This window comes from Myotis lucifugus, unplaced genomic scaffold (genome assembly GCF_000147115.1).
Source record: "Myotis lucifugus unplaced genomic scaffold, Myoluc2.0 scaffold_932, whole genome shotgun sequence".
Lineage (NCBI taxonomy): Eukaryota > Metazoa > Chordata > Mammalia > Chiroptera > Vespertilionidae > Myotis > Myotis lucifugus.
In genome coordinates this window covers 32,755-55,643 of record NW_005871980.1, presented here as the reverse complement: position 1 = coordinate 55,643, position 22,889 = coordinate 32,755, and the positions used below count along the sequence as shown (strand labels likewise).

General features: G+C 52.7%; 1 protein-coding gene across 1 annotated transcript in view; it reads right to left on the bottom strand.

Moving 5' to 3' along the window:
* The window catches only part of EFCAB6 (EF-hand calcium binding domain 6), a 107,137-nt gene that overhangs the window by 81,621 nt on the left and 2,627 nt on the right, over positions 1-22,889 (bottom strand). Inside the window, 4 exon segments of the mRNA XM_023747624.1 lie at positions 9,057-9,123; positions 10,996-11,084; positions 16,025-16,236; positions 21,025-21,170. Of these exon segments, the coding sequence (XP_023603392.1) occupies positions 9,057-9,123; positions 10,996-11,084; positions 16,025-16,236; positions 21,025-21,170 (514 nt within the window).

The window sequence follows — 22,889 nt, the reverse complement described above, 5'->3', positions numbered from 1 at the left end:
GCCCCTTGAGTGTGGCTCTTCCCACAAAATACCGACTGCGGGGGTGCAGCTACAAAGTGATTATTCCTCTGTGCGTGCGCGGCCGCACTCGGTATTTTGTGGAAGAGCCACACTCAAGGGGCCAAAGAGCCGCATGTGGCTTGCGAGCCGCAGTTTGCCGACCACTGCCCTAGATAATCTGAAACCCCCCCTCCTCTGCCGGACAGCTCCTCCCAGCCCTCCCTGGGGTCTGTCACCACCCCACCTGCTCCGAGAGGCCGCCCCTCCCCCGTCCTGCACTGAAGGCACCCTCACCCGTGACCACTCGCCGTTCTCTTCCCCACATTCATCCTTCTTTCAGCATCTGCTCATTGTGTCTCCTCCTCCGCAGAAAGGGAAGCTCTGAGGAAGGGGACTGGGCTGTGTGCTGTGTCCTCACAGAGTGGGTGCTCACAACATCGGCTGAGCAGGTCACATGCCACGTCTGCTGCCCGCCGCCCGGCCTGGCTTTCCCCGGTCCCACTTCCATCAGTCGCTGCTCCGTGACTTCCATCTTGACATCTCGCCTCCCTCCCCAAGGGGACCCCCCCCATTCCCTTCTGGCCTCTGCTCGCCGGGTGCTCCATTCCCACCCCTCATACCCCCACCGCTTTCTGGGGGGGAAACTGGGGCATGGTTAATGGAAGGAGGGGGCGCTGTCTCCTGCTTCCCGCCCTCCCCCCCATCCAGCGCGCTTCTAGAGGAGAATGTGGTCGTGCCCTGTGACTGCGCAGACAGGCCAGGACAGGGCACCCTGCCGCCCGGCCTCATTGACTAAGGCCCCGTCCCTCTCCTGTGTTCCAGGTGTGGCCAGCTATTGGCCACTTGTTTTGTGCCTCCAAGCAAAGAATGGTTTTTCTACTTCTAAATGGTGGGGGAAAACAAAAGAGTGGTATTTTGTGACATGTGGAAGTTAGTGGATTCCACCCTCCAGGCTCCTAAGTAAATGTTATTGGCGCCACCATGCCCCTTTATTTACACACTAGGGGCCCAGTGCATGAATTTGTGACCTTGAAAGGACCTGTGGGCCATAAGGCTGCGGTAGGCACAGGGGCAGGTCTCGGCCCATCCCTCCCGGCCCCTCCCGGCCCCTCCCATCACAGCCCTGGTTCTCCGTCTGCTGGCAGCCCCATGCGCTGATGGAGCAGAGCAACTGGGGCCGGAGCCAGCAGCGGTGAGAGTGGGGCCGGTGCTGTCAGCGGGTGTGAGCAGCAGCTGCTGCCCTGATCACCCCTCAGGAGCAGGGGGAGGTGGAGAAGCCCTCAGGGGTGATCAGGGGTGGCAGCCGCTGCTAGCACCCGCTGATGGCGCCGAGTGATTGGGACCAGCGCCGGGCACCAGCAGTGGGTGCGAGCGGGGCTGGTGCCAGCTGCGGGTGCAAGCACCGGGCAGAACTGTGGCGCACGGGAGCAAAGAATTTTCAGTAACCACCAGAGGCTCACCCCGATGACAGGTACCGGTGCCCTGCCTTGGTCTGGCACCCCTGTTAGCCTGCTCCACCATCCCGCCTCGGCCATCCCGCCATGTTCTGCACACACCCCCTGGTGGTCAGTGCACATCATAGCGACTGGTTGTTCTGATTCTTTCATCATTCAGTCTATTTGCATATTAGCCTTTTATTATATGGAAAGGATTGCCTCTGGCTGCTTCCCCTGCACCGGCAGAGTTGAGTAAGTGGACAGAGCAGGCTGTCTGGTCTGTGAAATTAAAAATATTTACTATCTTTCCAAACAATGCTCACAACTCATCCCACGCTCTCCCCTGCGCCCCCGCTCATATCTGAGCAGGATCAGGGCTTTCTGTGCACAAACACGAGGAGAAGCGCTGAAGATTCACAAAGAAAACCAAACAACAGTTAAGGGGACTTCAAAGACCCAGGAAATGGGCCCGAGGCTCTGCAGAAGTCGCCCAACTGCCCAGCAATTTCTCTGCCAACCGCCTTCCCGCTGAGCCAGACCTGTCCCAGCCCATCCGGCAGCCGGGACCAGCCAGGAGCTGCTTCCCACTCCCGGGGCAGAACCGGCCCTGAAATGAGACTCGAATGCTCCGCACTGTTGCTCAGGTGACGATGGAACAGCGGCCTCGCCTTCCGTTTCCTCGTCTGTGAAGAGGGGATGCGCTGGGCGCTGTAGGAGTGGGGGGAGCAGTGAGCGCGGGCGCAGTGCCCCAGGGAACACGCTCAGTAAACGCGCTGATGGAACTGCTGATGGGCCAGAGGCTGCGGGCAGGGCGGGCAGGTTGGCCGGCGCCTGCGGAGAACAGTGCGCAGCGGAAGCCCACGCACGCGGCCTCACATGTGCACCCACTGAGTGCGGATGGCTTGACAAACTGCTCACGGTGGATGTGGTTATTACTCCATAGCTCCCTGTCTAAAATTCATTTTACAGCTTTTAGACCTCCAAGAAGGAAAGCTGTGAGCCCAAATTACTATGAGTACCCCGATGTTAAAGGAGGTGAGAGAAGGCCTCACTAATGTGTCCGCCCTGAGGCCCGAAGCCCCACTCGGCTGCAGGCTCTCTGGCCGGCCCTTCCCCAGGGGCGCGGTTCTTCGTGCCAGACCGGACCCTGTGCTTAACTTCAACCTTCACAGCCGTGTCCTCCCTGCTCCTGCTCCACTGACTTCTGTCCGGCTCCGCACCGCAGCCACCGCGTCTGCCCTGGTTTCCAGCCGTGGGGGGAGGGAGGCATCCCACGCCGCCTGGCCTGAGCCGAGGGCCTCCCGGCAGAGCACCGTCTCGGCGTCCCCTGCTCACCGCGCACCTGGCACCGTGGCTACCTTCATTTTAAACTTAAGGAGACATTTTTTAAATGAAACCATGAAAAAGGAGTTCTCTCACAATAAACACATCAGTGCTCATTTTCCTTATTATCCTACTTTTGGCTATTTCGTATAAAATCTTTAATTAAAGTTTTTCTTTGAAATTGTCATTATCAACCAGAAGAAAGGACGGGGGATGAAGGAAGCACAGCTGTGCAGACAGGAAGCCCATTCGGGACTAAATGGACCGGAACGGGGCGAGCGGCCTGCCTGCTACGCTGAGTCTGGCTCCGTATTCTCCCAGCACCGTCTAACTTGTCACTTTATATCAGTTCCATCTGTTTACGCTCTGCAGAGTATTGGCTTCCTACCGTGAACATTTCCTATTTACCAGCTGGTAGCGATGAGCCAAACCAGATAGGAAAAAATTAGAGCACATTCAGAACCTCATCAACACAAGCTCCCCATGTGGGGGCCGGTGGGCGGAGCGGCCGGCGGCGCCACCTCCGCCTCGGTGACACTGGCTCTCGCCACCCTGGGGCTCCCACACACGCGCCCAGGACAGCACATACTCCCTGCACGCGAGCATCACTGCCTCGACCGAGGCTGGCACAGGCTCACAGAGAGAGACCTCACACGAGACCGGTGAACACGGAGAAAGGGGGCCGACCACAAGGTCAAGGCAACCTCAACATCAGAGCTGCTATCACGGAGCAAAAACCCAAAACTCCGGAGTGGGGTTTCCTTGCAGCCACAGTGGAAAGATCAACTTGCTGTTCTCTGAGCACAGGCCACGCAAACCTCCCGCACGTTTGATTTATTGTTAAAATGAGTCCCTGCCACGTGCAGCTTAAAGACTACTAGGAGAATCCCACCCACCATGCACCCCGACAGCCAGGAAAACAAGCTGGAGGCTGCATACCAATAGCTGGGCTTTGGAGCAGCCAGATCTAGAAGGAAATTTCCCGTCCCTCTTATCTTGCTAAGCCAGCCCACACCCACAGGCCGGCCACCCCGTCACCTGCCTCCAGCTCACCCCAGGGCAGAGCTGCACGCAGGGAAGGGCAAGCCACTCCGCTCCCAGGACCCCAGGTCTCTGCCCCAGCGGTGCTCAGATGTGGCTGATGGTGACGAGTGACGGGTCCCGCCTGGGTCTGGTCCAGGTGCCCTGCCTCCGCTGCCTTCCCATTGGATGTACCCACTGCACTGCTGGCAGCACCTCCTAACACCTCCTGCCCATGCCACTCCCACCCGAAACCTTCAATGAACCACCCCACCCCACACCTTGTCCAACATCAGTCTTAATGCCCGGCCTCGGATCCTTCCTTCCTCCTCTCCAGCCTGCTTTTCCGGGTTGACCGGCCCAGCCTGCCTTTCCAGGGTGACCGGCCCAGCCTGCCTAAGGAGACAGAGCTCCCCACAGGGCAGTCACAGGGCCCCGCTACACGGCCACACGGCCAGGGCCCCTCTCTCCCCAGACTTAGTCCTGAAAGCTACCCCGCAGGCCCCTCACCGTCCTCCACACTGAAACACCCCCCCAGCCCACCTGGAGCTCCCACCTCCGCTCTCCCGGAGTTTCCCGCTGCCCAGCCCGGCCCGGAGAGCGGCCCTGCAGAGCTGCGCTTTTCACCAGGAAACAGCCCGAGCTCACATCAGGCACCAGGACCTGCCCACAGCACTGAAGCTCAGCTTGTGCAGGACAGAGAAGGTGCCCCTCCCAGGAAGTCTCAGAATGGCCTGGGTGTTAAAGAAATGCACAACTGTAGCTCGGGCGGTGTGGCTCAGTGGTTAAGCGTCGACCTATGAACCAAGAAGTGACAGTTCGATTCCTGGTCAGGGCACATACCCAGGCTGTGGGCTCTATCCCTAGTGTGGGGCGTGCAGGAGGCAGCTGATCAATGATTCTCTCATCACTGATGTTTCTCTCCCTCTCCCTTCCTCTCTGAAATCAGGATATTAAATATATATAAAGTAATACACAATTTTAGACAGTGTAGTCAGAAAACACCCCCCAGGGAGCTCTCTGGGCGCCCGCTGTGAGCCCACCCCCAACCACGCGGGCGTCTTCCCCAGGACCCGCTCAGAGCCCCAGAGAGACTGAATGCGGGTGCCATCGGCATCCGGCCTCCTCACCCTCCCGCTCTGTGGCTTTACACCATAAATGGCCACCATTTAACTGTCCGCATGAGAACTCGCGTCTCATCTCCTCCAAACGCAAATTCCTGTTTTTTTGAGTAACTTCCGGCGTTATGGTGAGTTCATTTCATATTGACTCACACAGAATCTCAGCAAGGCCTTGCGATGCTGTCCCCCCGCTCACAGCCGAGGAAACAGTGGCAGAGACACGTGTGCGCGGGCCGCTCAGGTGAGAGCCGCTCAGCCGCACACCCCGCGAGGCAGGTCCGAGGGTTCCCACCTGCTCCCCGGCCCCGCACCGCTTTAAACACTCACCCTGTAAGTGTATCTGTGCGTGAATTTGCCACACACAGGAAAACTTTATTTTTAAGAAAATAAAAAGATAAACTTAGTCTGAAATAATTCTGATATAACGGAATCCTTGCTTTCGCCTCCCGGGGAGCCTTTGGTGAGTTAGGACTAGAGCAGCGGTTCTCAACCTGTGGGTCGCGACCCCTTTGGGGGTCGAACGACCCTTTCACAGGGGTTGCCTAAGACCATCGGAAAACACATATATAATTACATATTGTTTTTGTGATTAATCACTATGCTTTAATTATGTTCAATTTATAACAATGAAAATACATCCTGCATATCAGATATTTACATTACAATTCGTAACAGTAGCAAAATTACAGTTATGAAGTAGCAACGAAAATAATTTCATGGTTGGGGGTCACCACAACATGAGGAGCTGTATTAAAGGGTTGCGGCATTAGGGAGGTTGAGAACCACTGTCCTAGAGCAGCCACATAGGTCCTGGAGGAGGAGTGTTTGCGGCATAATTTTCACACAGTGGGAGTGCCTGTGGGGTGACGTTCTCTAGATCACACGTGAGCGCCGTCTCCGTGCGGCGGGCGCAGGCGCACGCGGAGCTGTGACACTTGTGATTGACAGGCTTCTCCTCGGGAGGACAGCGCCTCCGAGCAATCTGTCCCAACAGCTCTGCGATATGCTAATTCCCTTCAGGTGAGCGAGGAGATGTGTTCCAATATCTGCCACAGAGCAACCCACACCTGGAGCCCGGGCAGAGCGGGTGCGGGATCGGGAGAGGCCATGAGTCACCGGGAGCCTGTGCCCGGCTAAGGGCCTCGCTCGGGGCGGCGGGGCGGCGCTCAGGCAATGCGCTGCGATCATGGCGAGGCGCGTTTACACAGTGGCCATGATTCACTGTTTCTTTATTCCTCAAGCCGTAATTTTTAAATGTCTTTTTAGGAAAATCCACCTTTTTCAGAAAGTGAACCTACCATCACTTGTGTCTTTTCCTTCTGGGGTATCACGGACCAAGCAAGCAGTGCCTCTACTTACCTCCTGACGCTTCTGAGACGCCTGAGGCGGCCAGGGTGCCCCACGAACACGGGGCTAGACCACGGGGTGGGGGCCCGACAGACACACTGGTCACGCGGCCAGGAGACCAGATGTTCGGACATCATGGCATCCGGGCTGGGAACAGCTCTGATTAGGGGTTACGCGGTACAGAGCACACAGCCTGGGCTCGGGATGTGTTTGTTTACCCTTTCTCTCCTATGTGTTAACTGAGTTCGACGTTCTTGAACTCTGGTCCTCGCTCCAGAACAGTTTTGTCTTTGTTTTTTTGTGGGTTTTTTTTTTGGGGGGGGGGGGGGCATACGCCGGGCTCCTCTGCAGGCCTGGGAGCGCCGTCTCTGACGTGGTTACCCCGAGCGCATCCAAGGAGCCGCCAGACGAGCTGCTCTTTCTTCGCCAGCCTCTCCTCACTTCCACCTTCCCCTCAAGCGGGGGGCTGACCAAAGGTAAACAGAGAAAGACCAAAAGGTGGTTCGGTTCGCCTGGCAACACACGGACGCTTGCCCTTCGTCCTTTCTGTCCTGAAGAAGGCAAAGCCCCGAGTCTGGGCCTCGGGCGGGGCCACCGCTCAGGGATGGAGCTGGGCCCCGGCAGGCGGGGGCCCGGGAGACTAGGGAGCTGAGAAGAATGTGAGGGCCTGGGCCCGGGGCCGAGGGAAAAGGAAGGAAGACTCCCGAACGCCCACGCGATGTAACGACGACTCTGAGCTGGGAGCAAACACCCCTCCCAGTGTGTGGGCCACTCGCTGGACCAGGCCTCGGCTCCAGGGGCGCTGCTCACAGCGAAGGGCGAGGAGCAGGTTTGCCTTCTCTGCCCTTGGGAGTGGGGGAGGGGACTCAGTGCTACCCCAACAATGGCAGCTGCGCGGTCCAAGCCCCCAGGTGCTCGCTGCGGGTACTCACGCCACACCACACGGCAGCACCTCAGGTGGGTGTGACTGTCCCCACTGACGACGAAGAAACGATGACGAGGACTTGCCCAAGGCCACGGCTGAAGTGGCAGACACCCGCCTGGTCCCACGGCCACGGCTGAAGTGGCAGACACCTGCCTGGTCCCACGGCCACGGCTGAAGTGGCAGACACCCACCTGGTCCCTAGGCCACGGCTGAAGTGGCAGACACCCGCCTGGTCCCAAGGCCACGGCTGAAGTGGCAGACACCCGCCTGGTCCCACGGCCACGGCTGAAGTGGCAGACACCCGCCTGGTCCCACGGCCACGGCTGAAGTGGCAGACACCCGCCTGGTCCCACGGCCACGGCTGAAGTGGCAGACACCCGCCTGGTCCCACGGCCACGGCTGAAGTGGCAGACACCCGCCTGGTCCCAAGGCCACGGCTGAAGTGGCAGACACCCGCCTGGTCCCACGGCCACGGCTGAAGTGGCAGGCACCCACCTGGTCCCACGGCCACGGCTGAAGTGGCAGACACCCGCCTGGTCCCACGGCCACGGCTGAAGTGGCAGGCACCCGCCTGGTCCCAAGGCCACAGCTGAAGTGGCAGACACCCGCCTGGTCCCACGCCCCTGCCTGCCCAGGGCTGGGATCAAGGAAGAGTCTGGGCCAGCAGTTGGAGCTGCCGAAGGCATGACAGACCCTGAGCTGCCCGGATGCAGGCTTAGCTCCACCCCTGCTCCTCCGCCTGACTGTCGCCTTTCTGTTCTCACCGCAAGGTGATGAACGCTGCAGGGGTTTAAACCGACTCAGCCCATGGGTGGGCCTCTCCCACCGCGGGCACCGGGCAGGGCTGGGATCAGAAAAGGACGTGGGCGGAAGGACGGTCAGTGGGAAGCCCCCCTCAGCTCTCCATCATTCTCAGTAATCTACGCCCCTCACGCCCACACCCTCCACGCCAACGCCGCGGCGCGTTCCAGATCCACGGCGTGGTTATGTTGATACGAGTGTCAAACAGTCAACTTTCCCGGGAGATTTCATGATTAACACTGTTTATAAAGACACAATTAAAGCTGTAACCCACCAATAACATCGATCACGTGACGGGTTTCTTACAGAAGAACAAAGGGACCGCCACGGAGGAAGCCGATGCGTATAGCAGGCGCCCGCCTCCCTGGAGCCCAGGGAGCTGGGTGTGAGGAGCAGACGATGTCCCACACGATCACGGCATCCGCCAGGAACATTCAGACACACATTTTGTGGATTTCTGGCTATTTTTGATATTCAAATGTATGAAAATCTCAGAAGACTTCAAAGAAGAAAGAAAATTTGTCACATTTCAAACCAACATATTGAATCAAATAAATTAAGCCATGATTCTCAAACTGCTCGTGCAACTGACAGGTTCAAATGCATTTTAAAAAGGGGTCTGATTCCAAGCCCCAAATGCCATGAACAGGCCCCCCATCCCCGCCCCCCCACACAAGCTGGGTGCTGTGACACCCACCGCAATCAGCAAACGGGGCGAAGCTACAGGCTCCTTCTCTAAGTGCAAGGCCGCTTCTGTGACTGACGCCCCCTCTGTGTATCTCCGAGTCCCCTGGTTGTCGGTACCGTGCGCACATGATTGGCACTTACTGCTAAAAAGCGGTAGTTTCTCTCTTTAAAGAAAACCCTGCTTCTGTCTGAGACAAAAACAGAAAGGGCAGCCCCACTAAAGGGCTTCTCTCGGGCGGGTGGGCGGGCGGGCCGCTGTAAGATCTGTTTAGCCAACGGCTTTAACCTGGGAACGCAGACAAGCCCGTGGCTCAGGCTGCACGTCTCCCGCTGCTCACAGTGACTGCTCTTAAGGGCGGGGCGGGGGGGGGGAGCATTTGACAAGCTCTCCATTACCTTCTCTCCTACAAGGGTTTCCAGTTCTTTCAGGGTCCGGCCGCCATTCACTTCGCCTCCACTGCACCTGAGGGACAAAAAGAAAAGCTTGTTGTTAAAATGCAGCAAGTCAATGTTGACGTAGGGCACGCAGAGATCAAAATGAGAAGGGTTGCTTAACTGTGCATTTTAATTTTTTATATTTTTATTGATTTCAGAGAGGAAGGGAGAGGAAGAGAGAGAGAAGCATTGATCGGCTGCCTCCTGCATGCCCCACACTGAGGATCAAGCCCGCAACCCAGGCATGTGCCCTTGACCGAAATAGAACCTGGGCCCCTTCAGTCCACAGGCCGACATTCTATCCACTGAGCCACACCAGCCAGGGCTGCCCTGTGCACTTTTTTAAAAATATATTTTATTGATTTTTTACAGAGAGGGAGTGAGAGGGATAGAGAGTTAGAAACATCGATCAGCTGCCTCCTGCACACCTCCTACTGGGGATGTGCCCGCAACCAAGGTACAACCGAGGTACATGACCTTGGCCGGAATCAAACCTGGGACCTTTCAGTCCGTAGGCCGACGCTCTATCCACTGAGCCAAACCAGTTAGGGCACTTTTAAACGCTAGATAGCGCTCATGCACCACAGTCTGCCAGGGTGGGACCTCAGAACTGCTCTGCTGGGTCTGTTGGGGCCAAACCCACTTTTGTTGGAGAATCGCTTCGGTCCTGCAGGTGCTGAGAGCTGTTTCCCTGGGACACACGGCTCCAGGGCCCAGGGTGGGACCTCAGAACTGTTTTGCTGGGTCTGTTGGGGCCAAGCCCACTTTTGTTGGAGAATCACTTCTCCTGCAGGTGCTGAGAGCTGTTTCCCTCAGACACACAGCTCCAGGGCCCAGGGCGGCCAGTTTCCTCCAGTGCGGTGGTGATTAACCCATTCCCTCCTGGTTTCCTTGTGACCCCTCAGAAGTCACTTATCTCAGTGTTGACACCTGGCCTTGTCTTTGGGGTCTGTCTCTAGTCCTGTTGTTAATCCTGCTTGAGATCTGGCTTCCTGGATCAGCCCCTTTCACCAGTTCCGGGAAGGCCTCGGCCGTGTGGGCGTCACTCCCAGCCCGTCTCTCATGACCCTCAAGGGACCCGAGGGGCCTCGGTGGCGCGGAGCTGTGTTCCGGCTCGTTTCTCCTGCCTGGTCCGCCAGGCCGCTTACCTCTTGGGCTGTGTCTAATCTGCTTGTCAAACTCATTGAGCTTTAAATTGTTACTATGAAATAGAACCCATTTGCAGAAAATACATACAACAATGCAGTTTCGTTATAATCAAGGCAAAGCCTGTTTAACGATTACCCAGATTAAGAACTGAAGCCAAACACCAAAGGCCCTGTGTGCCCTTCTCCAATCCTACTGTTTCCTCTCGGCCTGGCAGTAACCGCCATCCTAGTACCTAACCTGTCACTTCCTTCTACTTGGTTATAACTGCACCCGAGGCATGTAGCCCTCAAAAATACAGTCCGGCTTGTTTGTATGTCACGTGAGTAGGAGATTCTTTTGTTTCTTGCTCCTTCGTTCATTCTTATGTCCGTGAGATTCATTCAACTTGCTAAATATAGGTGTTTTGGTTTTTTTATTGATTTCAGAGAGGAAGGGAGAGCGAGAGAGAGAAGCATCAATGATGGGAGAGCATCATTCACCGGCTGCCTCCTGCACGCCCCACACTGGGGATCAAGCCCACAGCCCAGGCCTGTGCCCTGACTGGAATCGAACTGTGACCTTCTGGTTCATAGGTCCATGTGCAACCACTGAGCCACGCCGGCTGGGCACTAAATTCAATAGGGTCAAGTTCTACCAACACGTCTTCCATATATATCTGTTGACATGATCAGTTCTAAGGACCCTGTCTTATCTCTTATCATTTCAAATTTCACATTTTCATATGAAGAACATTAAAAAAAAACCCACTTACCTCTTTATAAGATTTACATTTAGGTCCATCCCGCCAAACCTGGACAGGAACTGGAGGTACGGAACAGCACCCGCGCTGGTGAGGTGGATCTGCATTCAACAGGAAGAGGACAGCCTGTTAGAGGACTCGGACCCAAGCGGGGGGCAGCGCGGCGGAGGCGGGATGTGGGTGGGACACAGCTGCTCAGACCAGGGCTGAGTGACGCTCCTGCTCAGCAAACCAGGTGCAAACAACACGCATGCCAGTCTGCGCTAGTTAAACGTCAGCACGTTGTCTACAACATCATCTAAATCTAGGTCTACCTAAAAAATAAAGCCAAAATATATTCTAATGTGTTTACAGACGTGTGCTAATAACATTACATGTGTGTAAATAGAAATATGAAGGATTTGGTTCCCAAGGAGCTGAGGAACAGCACAGCGTTACCCCGAGTGCCAGCTAAACGCTGTGCACATCATACGCTCTTAAGGTAGAAAACGTCATTCTTAAATTCAAATTCTAGCAAAGACATTACTGGGTCAAGTGTGTCAACACTGTATGTTAACTTATCCTCCATCTTTAATTCACTGCTGTTGATAACTGTACTATGATTATTTAAGAGGATAGTTCTTCGTCTACACACTGAAGTATTTAGAAGGAAAAAACCAAAAACATAAGCAACTTCTCAAATGGCTCAGAAAAAAACATTATGTCTATTGTTGTGTGTGTCATGTACAGTACTGTTTACACACACACACACACACACACACACACACAAGGAAAGGTCACAGGAGAAGCAGGTGAGGTCACGTGTTCACATGGGCACGTGGGGGAGAGGGTACGGGCGCTGTTAGTGCCATAGCGGCCCACCCACCCTCTCCCTCTTCTGACAAACGCTCCGGAGTTTGAAAGTACTTCTAAGGAAAAAGGCCAATTTTTAAAAAAGTGAAAATAATTTTTCTCCCGGCCCCCAAAAGAACTATAAAACTAAAATGAAGACAAACACCATCATGATAAATGCATTTTATTCACGTTCACGCAGTACACAGAGCACACTTGCCCAGCGGCGATGGCTGCGGGTCTGCTCATGTGGCTTCACATCCCCTCAGCCCTTCAGGTGCCGCCGGAGCCCAGCGCGGCCTGCTGGTCTCCCCAGCGGACACCGTCCCTCCTCCATTTCAGCACGTGCCCCCGAGAGGGCGCGGAGGGAGGGTCCCTTGTGCAGCTCTTCCCGGGAGGACCCGTGGCTTCTGACCTGACGGGCCTTTGAGTTGACCTAACTTGGGGTGGACACCTGTCGTACAGAAGGTGAGGACAGGGTCCCCACGCAGCTCCCCGGGGGCGCCTCGCGGCTGGTGGGGAGGGAGTGGATGAAGCGGGAAAGACGCCGGCGGAGCTCACACTCCCCAGGGGCTCGGGTGCCAGGCCCGGTGCCCATGGGAGTCCCCAGGCAGCCCGGGTGACCCCCTGCGGGGCTGACATTGTGCGGCCTCCCCTCATGGCACTGCCATCAAGGGCCAGACAGCCCTGTGCTTCAGAGCCAGGCTCATCACACTAACCACCCGCCGGGGAAGCAGCCAGGCCATGGGCCTCCTGAGGCTTCTGGCACATTCCACGCTGTCCTGGTGGCCTAAGGCAGAGATGTCTGTGATGGCCAGCCCCGCGCCAAGACCTCAGACCCCACGGCGCTGTCCACAGGAGAGGCTCCGCTGAGAACTCGCCTTCCAATACTCGTGATTCCGGCAAAAACGTTCACAGATGAAAACCATCCACCGGCGAGGGGCTGAGAGCAGAGTCTCGGACGGGCCGGGGTTGGCGGCTGGGAAATCAGTATCCCTGCTGCCAAGGGCTTCAGAGACGCCGCTCCCACCTGGCGCAGCCACGGGCCAGGCGAGCTGCTTCCATTCTCTGGAATCCATTTCCCAAGCCAACTTCTTCCAAAACTGCTACATGAACACTCAGAAACCGAGGCTGTATTCTTCCATTCGTATTCCTGTCAACAGAAACTCAGGTGCGGGCCTGATCACAGCACCCGAAGTCAAACATGCTCAACATGGTTCTTAACATTAAAAATTGAATCGCAAGGCCTGGCTGCTGTGGCTCAGTGGATAGAGCATCGGCCTGCCGACTGAAGGGTCCCAGGTCTAAATCCAGTCAAGGGCATGTGCCTGGGTTGTGGGCTCGATCCCCAGGAGGGGGTGTGCAGGAGGCAGCCAATCAATGGTTCTCTCTCATCATTGAAGGTTCTATCTCTCTCCTTCTCCCTTCCTCTCTGAAATCAATTTATTGATAAATATATATATTTATTAAAACATCTATTTTAAATTGAAGCTCAAGTAAATTCACTCTAACTGGGAAGTTCTTTCCTCATTTGAAGGCGGATGTTCCCATGAAATGTTTTTCCAGTTGCACGCGTTTCCCGTTAGGCTGGCATTAAGTGTAGGAGAAGAACGGTTGTACCACCACAAGGACTCGTCATTAAAAGATCGAGAAAAGCCTCACGCTCCCAGCACTGCGGGGCTGGGAAGAGAAGCCGCGCCCTTCACTCTGGTGACTCCAGCCCCCGATTCACACGCGTCACAGGAGCTCGTGGCTCTAGAAAAACACGCCTATCATTGAGGATAGACTGCTAGGACCTGTGTTGTTTTGTTGTTTTTTTTAATCTTTGAAATTCAACATTTCTCAGTAACTTCTTTTAAAGACAGATGTAGCTTTTAAAAACAGATACACATTTCACATCTTCTGTGCTTTTCCTCTTCCTGCACAGCTGATTCGCATGGGAAGGTTGTCAAAATTTTAAATTAACATCAGATCATGAATATAGGAAACATGAACAGGAAATAATGTCTTTATTCTCCATTTGGTATAAAGTGTCAGTTCAATCAAGCCTATGAGAAAACAGATTTCCTGTTTGCAAGGACAAACGCTCTTTAAAAGTAAAAGAACATTATTCGCATATAACACAGCAATTCCACTCCCAGGTGTGTACCCAAGAGGAGGGAAGACCCATGTCCACACAGACATCTGTACATGAACTGTCATAGCAGCACTGTTCACAAAGGCCAAAGAGTGGAAGCAACTCCAAGGTCCACCGGCTGAAGACAGAAGGTGGCCTGTCCATACAGTGGAATATTATTCGGCCATAAAAAGAGGAAGTACTGATTCATGCTACAACACGGAAGAACCCTGAAAACATGCTAAATGAAGGAAGCCAGACACAGAATATCATATAATGTGCCGTTCCATTCACAGGGAATGTCCAGAATAAGCAAATCTGTTGTGACAGAGCAGGCTAATGGTTGCCAGGGAGCGGGGACGGGAGTGAGGAGAGGCTGCTAAGGAATACGGAGTTTCTCTCTGAGGTGGTGGGATGTCCAGGAATTAGGGAGTAGTTGCACAACTCTGTGGTTATATTAAAAACCACTAACTTGTATATTTTTAAATGGTGAATATGATAATATGTAAATTCTATCTTAATAAAGCTTTTGTTTAACATGTAGGTTCATATTAATTGACCATAAAGGTGTGGGTTCGTTTCTGGGCTCTCCCTTCTGTTCCATTGATCTCTATGCCTGTGTTTGTGCCAGTGCCATGCTGTTTTGATTATTATGCCCTGGTAGTATAGTTTGATGTCAGGTAGCATAATTCCTTCAACGTTGTTGTTCTTTCTCAAGACTGCTGTGGCTATTCAGGGTCTTTTGTGGCTCCATATAAATTCTGTGGTATTTCCCTAGTTCTGTGAAATATGCCAATGGTATCTTGCTAGGAATTGCATTGAATCGATAGACTGCTTTGGGTAGTATGACTATTTAAAGATGTTAATTCTTCCTGTTCATGAACGAGGTACTAGTATATGCTTCCACTTACTTGTAACTTCTTTCATTTCTTTCTTCTGTGACTTAGAATTTTCTGAGTACAGGTCTTTTACATCCTTGGTTAAGTTTATTCTTAGGTATTTTCCCTAAGAATTTAGGTATTCTTGAGTATTTCCCCTCGAGTTAAATACCCCCTCCTCCTGAAAGCCCTCCTGGACTGCCACACCTCATTGTTAGGTAGTGTCCCCTCCTCTAAATCCCAACCACCCTGTAACCGCCTCTGTCTAAGGGCAACCATCAGCCCTTTCATAGTTCCCTCGCTGGACAGGGATCCCCTCAAGGGCGGCCCCCGTCTGGCTGCTCTGCACTGGGCCGAGCATATAGTAGATACGCAGTAACCCTGGGATGCAGGAACAAATGCCGAAATACCGACAGCCCCGACTTACGATGGTTTGTTTGACTTACGACTTTACAGCTGTATGATGGTGCGAAAGCAATACACATTCAGCAGAAACTGTCCTTTGAATTTTGCTCTCTTCCGGGGCCAGTGGCACTCTGGTGGTGCTGTCGGTGGCCGCAGCTCCCAGGCAGCCACGCGCTCACCGGGGTCAACAAGCAACACCGCTGGGTGTACTCACTGTGCCGCTGTGAGTGCCCGAGCACGCTGTGTGGGCAGCCAAGCTGCGGTGTTCCTCGGCGAGGTGTGTTAAATGCATTTTCTCAGGACATTTTCCACTGACCACGGGTTTATCAGGAGGCACACCCCTCGTAAGTCAAGGAGCATCTGTACTAAGTTCCAAAATGCAAGCTGAGCCCGGCCGGCGTGGCTCAGTGGTTGAGCGTCGACCTATGAACCCGGAGATCGTGGTTCCATTCCTGGTCAGGGCACGTACCCATGTGCGGGCTCCATCCCCCGTGGGGGGCGTGCAGGAGGCAGCCGATCAATGATTCTCTCTCACCATTGATGTTTCTATCTCTCTTTCCCTCTCCCTTCCTCTCTGAAATCAATAAAAATATATTTTAAAAAACGCAAGTTGACCAAATGCTTTATACATTGGAAGCTTTACAAAACAAGGCAAAACAAACAAAAAACTAAAAGAAATGACTGTAACAGTGCCACGTGCAAAATATGACCAAAGTTCATCCCAACTCTGCCCCAACGTGAGGAAGTGATGTGAAGAAAGAGTGCTCTGCTCCCTCGGGGCCGCCCTGCCCGCCGGGGTGACGGACCCTACCTCGGCCAGCACGTCCTGGAACTGCTCCCTGGTGAGCGTCAGCAGGAAGGTGTTGATGACCCTCCGCAGCTCGCTCTTGGACACCGTCATGCTGTAGCTGGGATCGAGCAGCAGGAAGGCTTTTACCAACTCGTCTCCTTTATCGGTAATTTTTTGAAATAAAATCCGTTTAACATCTAAGGAGGACAGTATCGGATTTGCAACACTTGTGGCTGTAGAAGAGAAACGGCTGTTTATTAAACATGCTTAGAGCTAAGCGACCAAGACCCTCCCCCTGTGGCCTGGGACCAAGCCGCCTGTGGACCTGTCTCTGTGGAATGACAGTGATAAGGACAGAGAAACACAAGGCCAAGACGGCCTGCCCTGCAAACAGCGTGGGTCATTACAGGTGAAACAGGGTGTTGGAATGAAACTTAGGAGTCAATTCCTTTTAAATCACTTGTTAAACTACATTGATTTTTCAACCTCTGGCTCATTTTCGAGGGTAAAAAGTGTAATTCTTACATCTAGATCGCATCCCCGTCGAAGACAAGGAGGAACTGAGAACAGGCACACCAAGGGGGAGGGTGCTGAGCTCGAACGTGCTTTGGGGCCTGGCCTGAAGGAGGGCGTCCTGGCTGCAGCGCGTCAGGTCCCTGGGTCCAGAGTCACAAAGGAGAGAGGCTCCCACACGGCCCTGCCTTTCCTCTGCCTACGATGGAAACTGCTGGAGTAACTGGTTGAAGCAACAAGCAAATACACTAACTACAAATCAACTCACGGTACCAACCAGCATCAGCCGGAAGATGTGACTATTCTATTTTCTAGTTTATGACCGACTAGGGGAAGAGGAAGCTAAGAATCGCTGCAGTTTGCAAAACCTCTCTATTTACGAGGTTGCACAGGCTTGGTGACCACAGTCAGTAACTGTGTCTTACGTGGTTAAATGTGTGTAGCATTGCCTGGTCACCCTCATAAGATACCACACCAGCTGCCATGCTGTGTGGAGTCACAAAGCCACAGGGAGAGGCCGCAGGTGGGTGCTCCGGGCATTTGCTCCCCTGGGAGGAGAGGACCGGCTGAGAGCCTGAGGGAGGGGAAGGGCTTAACCCTCCCATAGAGATGCTCACGGCGCAGCGTCGCCACGCGTGAACTTCCAGTCTCCACGGACTCACGTGGCACAGCTCGCAATTCCCTTTGGGCCCACACACACTGCTCTCCCTCTGCCCGCCCAGCCTGGCGTGCCAGCTGCACCCAATGTCACAGAGGGACCCTCCTGGCCATTTACATCTCCGTCCTGAAATCTTTCTTTCAGACTTTCATGGACATTTTTAGTTGCTTTCTGAGAAACCCATCTTTTCTGTCTTTTCTTTTTTTAATTTATTATTTTTTAAAATCTTTATTATTGAAAGTACTACATATGCCCTTTTCTCCCATTGACCCCCTTCACCTGGGCCCCAGGTCTTCGCCGCCTTATTGTCTATGTCCGTGGGTTATGCATATATATATGCATACAAGTTCTTTGGTTGATCACTTCCCACCCACCCACCTTCCCTCCAAGATTCCACACTCTGTCCCATGCTTCCATGTCTCTGGATCCACTTCGTTCACCTGTTTATTTTGTTAATTAGATTCCACATCTGAGTGAGATAATATGATACTTGTCTTTCTTGGACTGGCTTATTTCACTTATCATGATACTCTCCAGGTCCCTCCATGCTGTCTCAAAGGGTAAGAGATCCTTCTTTTTTACTGCTGCATAGTATTCCATTGGGTAAATGTACCACAGCTTTCTTTATCCACTTGTGTACTGATGGGCACTTGGGCTGTTTCCAGATCTTAGCTATTGTAGATTGTGTTGCTATGAACATAGGGGTGCATGCATGCTTTCTAATTGGTGTTTCTGGAAACCCATCTTTTCAATCAATAATTCTAATTTAAAATTATTAGGAAAAAATAATTATTAGAATTATCAGAAAATATTAATTTGAAACCATGTGAAATTGCTTAAAGGGAAACCTTTCATTTCACGTGCCCCTGCAACTTCTGAGATTTAAAATGAAAGCACTAACCAAACTTTGCATGACCTGCTAGTGAGAATGCAAATTAATTTCATCTTTCTGCATGGCAATTTGACAGAATTTTTTACATCTATCCAGAATAAAGTCACAACAGATTGTCCCTCTTCCTTCTAACAATGAGGAAAAAATGAGATAAGCTAAAAAAGATGGCTTTAAAAGCCCATCTGAGAACTAAGGATGGAAAGAGATTAAATTCAGAAAGGATGGGCACTCGCAGAGACAGAAGACCCAGGACCCTCTCCCCCTGTGGAGCCCCAGGAAGAAAAGCCAAGCCGCTCTGGGCTGTGTGGTGCCCAGGGCACACAGGGCCTTCAGCTGGCGCAGGGCAGCGGCTGACCCCCACGGAGGACAGAGCAGAGAGCTGAGGCAGTCCCTCCAGAGCCAACGGGCCTTCGCTGAGTGTACCTCGCAGCCCATTGCAGACCTCGGGCAGGGTGGCCAGTGGCCGGGCCGGGGCAGAGAACACCCAGAACACTTCTGAAACTGGCAGGTGGGCTGAAAGCACAGCGCTCCCCAGTGGGCCGAGCTGGCAGCTGGGCTGTGGGACAGATCTCTGGAGTCTCCCCAGGGTTCAGATGTCAAGAGCTGTTGAAGGGAGACATCTGAAACCAGGGGTCCCCCAAATCTAACTGAAACCGCAACCAGTCCAGCCCGACTGAGAGATTACACGGAGCAGCCATCTCACCAAAAGCCAGGAGAGGAGGCGCATTCCTTTAGCTGGTGGTGAATATTAGTTACTTCCATCTCTACTGTTTTTCACACAAATGTCTGGTCTTAAATCTTTTTTAACTTGCAAGACAAGTGAAACAGGGAAGGTGTCCTAATGAAGAGCAAAAACAGTCATGAGAAGACCCCAGAGTGAACAGATATAGCCGTGATCAGGTGTTTAAACTAAGAATGGTAAATGTGTTAGAGACTAGAGGCCCAGTGCATGAAATTTGTGCACTTGGTGGGGGGGGGCGGTCCCCTCAGCCCGGCTTGCACCTTCTTGCAGTCCGGAAGCCCTCAGGGGCCTAAGCTGGCAGTCGGACATCCTTAGCGCTGCCAGGGAGGCGGGAGAGGCTCCCGCCACCGCCGCTGCACTTGCCAACCATGAGCCCAGCTTTTGGCTGAGCAGTGCTCCCCATGTGGGAGCACACTGACCACCAGGGGGCAGCTCCTGCATTGAGCGTCTGCCCCCTGGTGGTCAGTGCGCATCATAGCACCAGTTGTTCCACCATTTGGTCAATTTGCGTATTAGCCTTTTAATTATATAGGATAACAGAAAAGTTGACACAATGTCAACACAGTGGGGTTTCATCAGAGAAATGGAAACTTTTTTTAAGAAGTACATGAAAAAGCTAGAAAATAAAAATACAACATCAGAAGTGCAGAACTCACTTGATTTGCCTAATAGCAAACTGTACATAGTAGAAGAAAGGACTAGTGAATACAGAATCAGGTCAGTAGAAATTGTTCAAATTGAAACAAACAAAAGGCAAAAAACATTCATGAAAGAACCAGGGTGTCTAGTATCTGTGGCTGCCAGGTTCACGTTTACCCCATGAATTCTGCTTATTTAATATACAAGTTAAACAAGTACGTATCTACATATATATGTGCTCGCATGAAAGCAAAGCCAGCCAAACAAGTAATAGTGACCACTCTTGGAGAGGAAAATGCTGCCAGGATGCACCATATAAATATCTACATGAACATACAAATATATATATAATTTGTATTTAAGAAAAAAAATTGAAAAATGCCATCACTAAAAATTAAAGGCAAATGACCAATGAAAAAAGACACGGATGGCACATCAGGCAGATGAAGGATTAATATCTTCATTACAGAGACAGCTCATAAAAATCACTAAAACCACTTACTCATAGTGGGTAAGTGAGCAAAGGGATGGAAAGGCAGGTTACAAAAGAAAACAACACAAGCCAGATGAACTGGAGATCAAAGCTGACCTCTACTGTTAGAGACATGCAAACCAAAATCGCCACAGAGCACTGAGTCCGGACTTGAAAGGACAAGAGGTAAAGGGTGATATTCTGTCAGGATGCTTAGAATAAGCACCTTTAAACATTACCTGCGGGCGAACGGGTACAAGCGTCCTCAGGGCAATCCAGGAGCCTGAGCTCGGGAATGCCCTTTGACCCAGTGACCCCTGTGACCCAGTGACCCGCTCACTGCAGCCTTCCGGTACCATCAGCGTTAGGGAAACCAAGCCACACCCAAAGGGCACTGCAGGCCTGGCGCTACTGGACTGGAACAGGCTCATTACTGATGAGACATTTCTGTGCTGGAAATTGCTAGTCAACCCTCGCTTCCCACTCTCCTTTTCCCCTAGAAACAGGAACCCTGAGATGTGGGTAGACACGGGGCTGTCTGGCATAAAGTCTGTATTTCCCAGGCTCCCTAGTGGATGCATGTGACCATGTGATTAAAGTCCCGCTAACTGTGAGCGCACAGGTGCCCACTGTGACTTCTGACTGCCTTTCTCCCACTCATGAGGCAAAATCAATCCCCCCCATCGTGTCCCCTCCGAGTCCTGCTCCTGGGCCGTGCACTCACTGCTGCGTCCGTACATCTGTCCCGGCACGTGATTCTCACTACTGGAACGCTCCATTTTCCTCCCTGGACTCCCCTCCAGGCGGGTCCTCCCTAGACCCACCTCCTTCTCCTTAGAACCTGTGACGGTTCTTGTCACATAGTAGGGCTCATGAAGTGTCTGAGAAGGGAGGGAGGGAGGGCTCATGCCACCACCTGCCACTTAGAAACTGTGTAGCTGTGGGGAAGAGTCTCGGGTCCCCGTAAAGAGAGGAGGGACGATAACAGAACCCACTCCCTCCCTCTGCTGTGGGGACCCAGGGCCGTGAAGCCCTCGGACAGAGTCCAGCACGCACCACACACAGTGACAGCTCCTGTCAGTAGCATTTGCTCGTGAATACTCACTTGAGGAAGATCTGGACGTATTTTGGAAACCATTTCTTGAACAGACTCTAAATGATGAAGTGCAGGGTCTTAAATTTTTGAATTTTTGAACGTGAGGACACAGAGTATGCCAAACTGGTATGGTAGCCATTTTGGACGTTAAATCCCTGCGACAGAAGAGAAAGCAGAGTATGTTACCTTCCAGCACACATTACCGATGAGGCCAACCTCCCATCTAGTCCTCTCCGGGCAGGACAGCGGAGGCTGTGAACACAGCCAGCTATGACCCTCCCGCCCACGTCGCGAAGACTATTCTTAAAGTGAACAGAAAACTACGGTGTTACTCTCCCTGTTTTTAGCAGATCCAATCATCTTCAAAAATGGAAAAATGCAGCTGTTCGGACACGAACCCCCCCCTGCATCCTGACTGGTGTGCACCACTTTGTTCACATAAAAAAGCACTCAAACCTGAAAGAGTTTTGTGAGTTCATTTGAGCCAAACTGTCGACAATTGCCAGGAAGCAGAATCTCCACGATGGGGCTAATGCTCGGGAAATGGCAGTTTCTCACTGTTTGATACGTGACAGTCAAAGGAGGAGACGTAGGTGGGTGACGTGAAATCCACTGGTGATGGGTTGGGGCGGGGGGAGCAAAGCGGGGAAACCTCTGAGATTGGATGGAGAGTAAAAGGTTAGTGGGTGCAGGACAGTTAACGATAATAACAATGAAGGAATTTGCGGTCTCTGTCCTGGCGCCCAGGGCATGCCAGGAAAGATACCCGCCTAGGACGTGACGACCCACCATAACTGCTTCTAATTAAAGTTTTAATTTCAGACCATTCTCTGTGGTTATTTTGGGTCTTTGAGTTTGCCTTCCCTGAACTTGTCAGGTTAGCGTGTGGCTCCTTTTTCATCCCCAACTCCTTTGGTGGCCATGAGGATGGAAAGTCTGGACTCTGAGCTTCTTCTTTTTATTAAATGTATTGGTTGATATGATCATATAGGTCTCGGGTGTGGGTTCCTAGGTTACCAGACCTGCATCTTGCCCTGTGTGCCACCGCCCATGGACTGAGCTTCCTAAGCGCCTCACTGTGCACCCAGCACACAGTGAGGCAGAGCTGGCCTCTGAAAGCCTTCCCCTCCGTGAAACAGCGAGAAGCCGGCCAAAACGCCACAGCGAACCGTTTCAAAACTCTGCAGTTAACCAGAGGTTTGCAGCAATCTAGGGAGCATAGGTTCACGAAATCCGGCAGAATCTCTGTATGAACACAAGTTTGGGGCGTTTTAACTTTCTCTGTTCCCATCTCCCCGCTCCCTTGAAATCAAGCGCCTGATCTCAGTGGAAACCCGGCAGCCAACAACCACTGGCAGGAGCAGAGGGCTGGACCCCGTCACGGCCCCATTACCAGAACATTCTCATTACCTGACACACTGTGGTTCTGGGAAGACTCCACTCACAGGCTGCTCTATGGTAACCAATTCAGAGTTCACACCCAGGGGGAACAGGCTATTGTGAAAAGGTTTGTTGAAAAAAACCAAAGATAATTGTGTTTAAAACCTTAGCTGCCTGAGTAGGGGGGTAACAGGTGGAGTAAACAATAGACTAAAAGCTTGAAGCAGTGGTTCTCAACCTTGGCTGCACATTAGAATCACCTGGGAATCTTTTTAAAATCCTGATTTCTGGGCCTCCTACTCCGGAAGTTCCGTCTCGTTGATATGGGGTAGGGCCACTGGAAGGAAGAAGCAAGAAACTGAGATTTCAACCGGACGCGGCTCGTAAGTGACGAAGTTGGAAACGCTGTCTAGCCAGAAAGGTCCCCGCCGGCTTTATAACAAGTCACGCCTTTTTCCCCCCTGGACCTACCTAGGACCGAGAGAAATTACTAT